Here is a 7,474-nt window from a genome sequence, read left to right on the forward strand (position 1 = left end):
CCGCTCTTCACAAACGTTGTCCCACTGGGTTGTGCAATCAAATTGTAAAACAGCACTTGCCATTTCCACATTATAAACAGCAAATCTTCATTGTGCTGTAAGTGGCTTGGCAGACTTGCACCCCAGGTAACAATATAGAGGTTTGTTAATGATGAAGGTGTGGGTCATCCATCCTGCAGGTGAATTTTATCTGGCTATACTTACAAACTTCCTAGCAAAAGGTGCTATGTGTTTATGTAATCAAAGTCGCAAAAAGTGCACAAACAAAAGCATAAACAATTTCATAAGCAATTTTAACTTTTACCTTTTTATCCTTTTTAGGACTTCATTTTGCAATATTAACATTCTTTTTTTATATATATTTGAATAGAAATGATTTCTGCCTGAAGGCAAACCAATTGGGGAAATTCTGATTAAACGTGTGTATTTCCTCTGTGTAGATACTCATGAATGTATGCTGAGTTTCAATTATTTATACATTACAGTTTTTAATTGAAAAAACACTTGCCAGAAACAATTCAAAACACAAACCCAACAATTTCTTAAAAATGGATTAAATAGGACCTAAGAACAACAAAATAATTAGTTTAGACTTTTTTTTATTCCAAAACTATTAAACTAGATAGGAATCTTTCCACCAGCTTCTATAATGCCACGATTAAAAACTTGAATTTCAACAGTATGGTAAAAGGATAGGTGTAATCCTATTCCTTGGTCTTAATCCAAAATCAAGGTCTGTAAGAACTCTGTGGTTTGTTTTTTTGTTTTTTTGGTTGTTTGGTTGGTTTGGTTTTTACAACAAATTAATTAAATTTATTTATAAATTCAGCAGGCCTTTTAACCAGAAAAACCTATATAAAATTCTAACATATGAAAGTCTGTATTTTACTCACACTTACAGATAGGACAATTGTACCTTTCTCATAAATTAGATCAAATTTATTGATATTCTTGGGGTGTATGTAGAGGGATCAGAAGCGATCAACTCTGGCATAACATTGCTCTGACTGAATAGTAACAGGAGTTTGACATTTCTTATAATCAAGGCAGAACTGGATTAAGACTGAACTCTTAAAAATCCTTCACTGATTTGCTGAATATGGCAGATTTTTTGAAATGCCTAAGCTTATTTTAGAAAGGACTAAGGAGAGCCTGATGAAGAATTTAAGAGCTGCAATCTACAAAACACTCAAAGACAGACAAAATTTGGTTTATGGATTAGCTCTATGTTATAGCCATCAGCACTGAGATATCTAACATTGCTGTTTGCTTTGCAGTCTGTCCCGTTCCCTTACCAGCTTTACCTGCCTTTAGGCTTTCTGGTCCGTAAGCATTTCAGAAGAAGTATGACTCCACTTTTGTTGATCTTTATGTGTTACCAGAATATAAATCTGATGACTAATTCAAAGTCACAACTGCACTGAGGTTAATGACATAATTTTCACACACCTCACAGCTCTCATACCAGGGGATATGCAGTTTCTGGCATGGCACTGATTTACATTTGGAATTTATCGGTAAAGTTTTATTCATTGTATTCTACTGTGATGCTTATATGCTTTCTCAAAACTTGTTATTTAACCATATCCAGAAGTATTTCAAGTACTGCAGCCAATAGGTATGGAAGGGTGTGCTGATTCTAGTAAACCCTCTCACCCTTCAAAACAGTGTGGCTGCTTGCGAGCTGCCTCTTAAGGAAAAGTCTCTGAAATACTCCTAATTACCAAACTGTGCCAGTGAATAATTGCAGGGCAGGGAAGTCCAGGTTAGCACAAACTAAAAGCATGTGCAGGACTATTAACAGCATTTTAGCACTAGTCTGTGCTCCAATGCTCATAGACATACCTGAGCACTGCTTAATTTACTCATGCAGGAAAGCAACCATGACCTGTGAATGTCTGCCTTTGCTGCTGAAGTCTGAAAGGTAAGTGTTGAGATCCTCGTATCATTTGAGGGGGGAATGATAGATATTTACAATAACATTGTAGTGATGATGTTTTTGTTGCTTCCTCTAGAGTTCTCAGTGTCACTCTTCCTCCTCCACTGTCCCACAGACGGTGTACCATTAGTCTGTCTTTTTGTAAGGGGCTGCCCTGACAAGAGAGCAGTCGTGCATCTGTATTAGAAGATCACCATCGGATATGTTCATTAGTTATCTTTAAGCTTCTCTCAGGAATGCAGACTTGCTTGACATTAAGATTGATTTGCTGGTATCTGAAGTACTGAGTTTAAAGCACTGGCTGTATTTGAATGTGTGTTTACATACATATGCATAAATGTCTGTATACAGGTGCGTACATGTATATATACACACATCTATATGCACACATTTTTATACAAATGCCTGTATTACTTGCAATGACCTTGATGGTTGCTTTTAGAACAAGTACACTTTCAGATATCTGGTTTTGTTATGCTTTTGAATAGTAGAGGAATATATCTAATTTTGTTACAACCTATATGAAGCAAATAGCTCCTACAAGTACAAATTCCTTGTTTCCCCTGGACTGCTTCTGTGACTGATATAAGCAATCCAAAATTTCGAGATGCATCTACTTAAGGTCTACATCGTCTCATGCACAATAGATGTTAACCATGTAATATCGAACAGAAAAGACTCTAATATTGTCATGATGAGTGCTGGCAATGTAAGAACCTATACAAACTAGCACTAGCCATTACGTTTATCAGTATACTCAAACCATTTCTTCTGCAAGGTACAACAATATAAATCCATTCACAATTAACATTAGCAGGATTTACACTAATATAATAGAACTATCATAGATTATGATAATCATCTTACTCTCTGAAATGAAGAAAAATGCACACACATGTTTGATATGATTTCTGAAAACACGTTCAAAGCACAGGAATAAAAATATTTTTTAAATTAATTTTTCTTAACTAAGGTTTTGCCACAAAGTCTGTGCTTACTTGGATGACAAGCAATGCTGGATTTAGCGTGAGGAAAAAAAAATCATACTGCTTTCTTGATTTGTATAAAGTAATGTCAGCATGTTTAATAGCTATGAGAAAATTACTAGTAACCAAACTAAGAAAGCAATTTATTATCAGCCCCCTGAGGAGACACACACTATGGGGTGAGTACAGCTAGTTGAATAGGATCATAACCTGAACATTCCTACAATAATCAATGAGTAGCATCTCATTTGGGTAACCTGTAAACAGAGACTATATTTTACACAGTTGTTTTTAAGGAGGAGGTTAAAACCTCATTCTACAAAGAACTACCACTAAAATGATGTTTGCTCCAAGCGGAATGTTCTGTTTGTGTCTGTAGCAGGCTACCCTATTACTAATGTTTTCTTTCCCTTATGTACCGACAGCCACTAACCATCTGCACCCAAATACCATGACTGAAGTCTACACTGCTGACACCTCAAATATTTAGCTTTGAAGATTAATGAACATCAACCTTTAGGACAGGGACCAGGCAGAAAGTCAAAAGAACTTTAAATTTGATTACACAAAAATTACCCAGCAAATTTATTGATTTGCTTCCAAGGCAAACAACAATCTTCACAAGTACATGTTTAACTTTATACTCCCAGGCAATCAGTCCTAGGCATATATACACAGCTTCCGCTCACAAGTCATACCATTACACTCTTGGGTGAGAGAACTGAAAAGAACTGGTACGAGATACTGAATTCTAAAAGGCCGCACACACGGATGTCTGCAAGACTAATTCCTCATTCTTGTAAATTCTCCTGTCTTCCTGGATGCATTATGAATCATGCAGTTAATACAGAGATGATGATTCAAATCAGATGAAAGATCACGTAAATGACAGGTATCATTCACAGACCTACACACACATCCCTGTATTTTTACAGGTACACATATTCCTATAGCTATATATTAATGCATGTACATGTATTCCTATATATACCCCATAGCAAGTAGCCATCTGACTCATTCAGTTCACAGACAAATTAGATTACATTACAAAGAACTGAACAAAAAAGGACCATTTAATTTACAAGCTATATCTATCTGTTCTGGTATCAAAAATAGCATGCTTAGAATTATAACACCATTAATACCCATGCAATTTTATACAATGCCGACTCGACCTCGGCTCTTTCACTTTTCTTTGGTCAGAACTTCTGATTAAATTTTTAACCCGCTGAAAATAAAAAGCACATGCAATACATCTACTGTCTTTTTCTCAGCTTCAATTTTTCACCTCTCTCCATGGAAAGAAAATATTTGCAAAAGACAGACCCTACAGATTAAGTGAAGCTTTACCCTGAGCAGTGAAAATGCTTCTTGCTTTATGTCTCCTTACCAATGTTAATAAGAAGCCTCTCTTCTGGAAGTTTCTAGTATTTTACAGCAGGAAAATGAAACTTTCCCTCCTCTGAGCATCTCAAAGCATATTTCATAAATTCTGTGCTTTTGCAATGGGCTTAAAGATATTTTAAAGTATTCAACAACTTTTGCTTAACATCATAAAAGTGGGAAATGTGAATTTTTTTTAGGCAGTGCTTGGATAATGGTAGTGAGTCACTCAGTATGGGCCTTTGAAGCTACGAATAGACAGGGGTGTTTGCTTTTATGCACCTTCTCATAGTTTTATTTTTTAGTAACTGAAGGACCAAGTGAAAAGGTTGCAAAAATCCAGCAACTTCAAGCATTTTATTCTACTGGGTATCAGACAGAGAACCACATTAAGAATTTTTCACTCAAAAGTAAAAGTACTTGGTTGTGACTGGCTGAGCTTTAAGCAAGTGCTATCTTATCTGCTGGGAAACAGGATTTAAGTTAACTTCAATTCCTAATACTGAATTAAATCAAGTCAAAGAGTTTATTCCTACACCTTTAGAGAAAACATAAAAATATTATAGCCGACACAATGAAAGTGAATGTCATGAAACCCATCTTCTATTTAAGCTAGTAAAGTTAGTAAATTCTCACTGCCATATAACTTTTTTGTAAAGTATTAGAGAAGCAGAGTTGCATGCAGCTATTGTCAGATGAGTGCAAACTGTTTAGAAAATCCTGTATAGACATTGGGTTTCAGTAGTTCACTGTCCATACGGAAAGAAGTAGTCAGTTGGAAAAAGTCATGGAAAAAGAGGCAGCTGCCTCTCCTAGGTCCAGTTTACTACTTAGTATTTTCATTAAAGGTCTGAATTACAGGATAGAAAAATGCACTTCAGATGTTCAAATGATGCCAAACTAGGAAGAAGAGAAAGCGTGTTGAGGGATGTCAGAAATCAAAACAATCCTGATGATTTCTAGAAACTGCTACAATGCACAGGATGCTACTTCGTGCAAAAAGAAAGCAATATATCACATTTAAGCAGAACTAACTGGTGATCCCAGCATAGGGAACAGAATAGCTAGTTAGCAATTCTTCAGAAAAGAATTTAGAGGTCACTGAAGGTCATGAACTGAATGAGTATGCAATTTATGCTAAAACAAAGATAGCAATGAATATTTTCAAGTGTGACATCCGCAATGAACTCAAATTTTAAAACCAAAGCCAGCTCTGGGTGTTGCAGGCAAGAAAGATATGGCAACAGTACAAAGGAAAATAGTGTGAGTGACCAGCATTCTAGAAAATATGAGTAAATATTAAAAAGAAAAAAAAAAGTGTGATGTTTCAACTTTAAGAAAACACAGGGAAAAACAGGACAATAAGGTTTCAATTTAAAAAAAATTCTGCAAGTTTTATGTTTTACATCTAGGTTTTTGCTGGGAAATTAGACTATCTTTCAAAACATCCATTCTGTCAGACTTTTGCTGGAATTACACCATTTCACAAAATATTTCAATTTCTGTGAATCGTCTTTTTTTTTTTTTTTTCTCCTGAGAAAAGCCATTCTATTTGAGAAACCAGCTACAAGCTGAGCTCAAAGTTGGAATGGTTTCAACTCAAAGTCAAACTTAAAAATGTAATGACTATATAAACCATGTATGTTTGAAGCAATGATTAGGCATCTGGTACATTTAGGAATTAGAACTGCATGACAGGTTTTATTCAGTTGCTTGAGGCTCACTCGTTGCTTGTCTTCCACAAGAAAGAATTTTATACAAACATAGAAAACAACCTTTTTTATACCCTGACTGCTGTGCACAAACAAACCCTTCTGTCATGAAAGGTAACATATGTTTTAAAATATAGAAACAAGTTTCATGTTGATATAAGTAATATTTTTTATAGTAAGAACAACCATTCACTGCAGCCTCCCAAGGGATGTGGCAGAGTCCTGATCACTGGATGTTTTCAATATGTGATTGGACAGGGTGCTAAAGAAATCTCATCTAGGCTCCCTTTCCCATGAAAGATTGAGCCAGAGGATCTTTCTAGGTCCCTTCCAGACTGGGCTGTTCTATGATTCCAGTTATTTCTATTAATACCTCTCCTAGTTTCAGGCTCACAGTTTGAGGATACAGGCACATGAATGGAGAAATGGAGCTTGTGATAAGGTATAAATCTGAAACGGACTCCCACGTGTCAGTCATGTACAAACAGCGTCATTTTCAGTCCAGAGAACCAGAAAGGTAGTTTTTAAAAAATATGGGGTGTTTTATCCAAGTGTAAACTGGAGGCAGGATTAAACTGAATTAGGTGTTCGTACGTCTTTTAAATCAACTCAGCTTGTGTAACTACAGACACCATCCTACTCAAACACTTGCGGCCTGAGGCAGCATTACCAGTCTCTTGTCAAAAACAAGCAAAAGGAAGTATGGTCAAACCCAGAGAAACTTTGTGCTAAACAAAAGCTTCCTGTAAACTTGTGTTTTGTTTTTCATCTGACAGAGTACTTTCAGCTGTAGATGGAATGTCAGAGGAAACACGTCTGTGAATATCTATAGACATCTTTGTCTTCCTGTTCCCTGCTCCAAAACCTGCACTTTTAAAACTTCTTTTAAGTTATGGTTGCAAATCAGTTTTACATTGAAACTCTGTGCCCTGTGATGAAACAAATTGCCAAATATGACTGTTTCAATGCTGATACAAACCCGCTTTACGGTTTCAGTGACTTACCTTGTTCCTCATTGATGATGCCCATATCTGCATGTGCTTGAGCCTCTCTTTTTCCACCATCAATTTTTACTTGTTGAGCAGTGTTAAAGCATTGCTCATAAAAGTAATTACTTAACCATTTGTCCTCAAAGTCATTGAAACAGTAGGCCAAGTTAAGCTGGTTGTCATACACCTTCTCATAGTGCCCTTTAAAATAAAAAATTACAATAAAAATGTTAGATTATCATTATCTTTCACAAATTTCACATATTATAGCGAAAAACATGTAATGAAAATGAAGAGCTGTTTATATTTCCACTACTCAAGTACCACCAAGTTCTTCTATATGTCCACTCAGAGAAACATGATTAAGGGGAAAATCATAACCTTGTAATTAAGGCAGAATTAAAAACTTATTTTAGCAAAACCACAATAAACTGCTTTCATTTCTGTAAGCAAAACCAAAATTCA

The 7,474-nt window shown here is 35.7% G+C and overlaps 1 protein-coding gene across 1 annotated transcript in view; it reads right to left on the reverse strand.

The window, feature by feature from the left end:
- The window catches only part of TTC29 (tetratricopeptide repeat domain 29), a gene marked incomplete at its 5' end in the record, with an annotated part of 106,160 nt that extends 98,950 nt beyond the window's left edge, over positions 1-7,210 (reverse strand). The window contains one exon of the mRNA XM_010143983.1: positions 7,025-7,210. Within this exon, the coding sequence (XP_010142285.1) occupies positions 7,025-7,210 (186 nt within the window). The remainder of the gene's footprint in view (positions 1-7,024) is intronic.
- Between the last annotated feature and the right edge of the window lie 264 nt (positions 7,211-7,474).

This window comes from Buceros rhinoceros, unplaced genomic scaffold (assembly GCF_000710305.1).
Source record: "Buceros rhinoceros silvestris isolate BGI_N320 unplaced genomic scaffold, ASM71030v1 scaffold3299, whole genome shotgun sequence".
Taxonomy (NCBI): Eukaryota; Metazoa; Chordata; class Aves; order Bucerotiformes; family Bucerotidae; genus Buceros; species Buceros rhinoceros.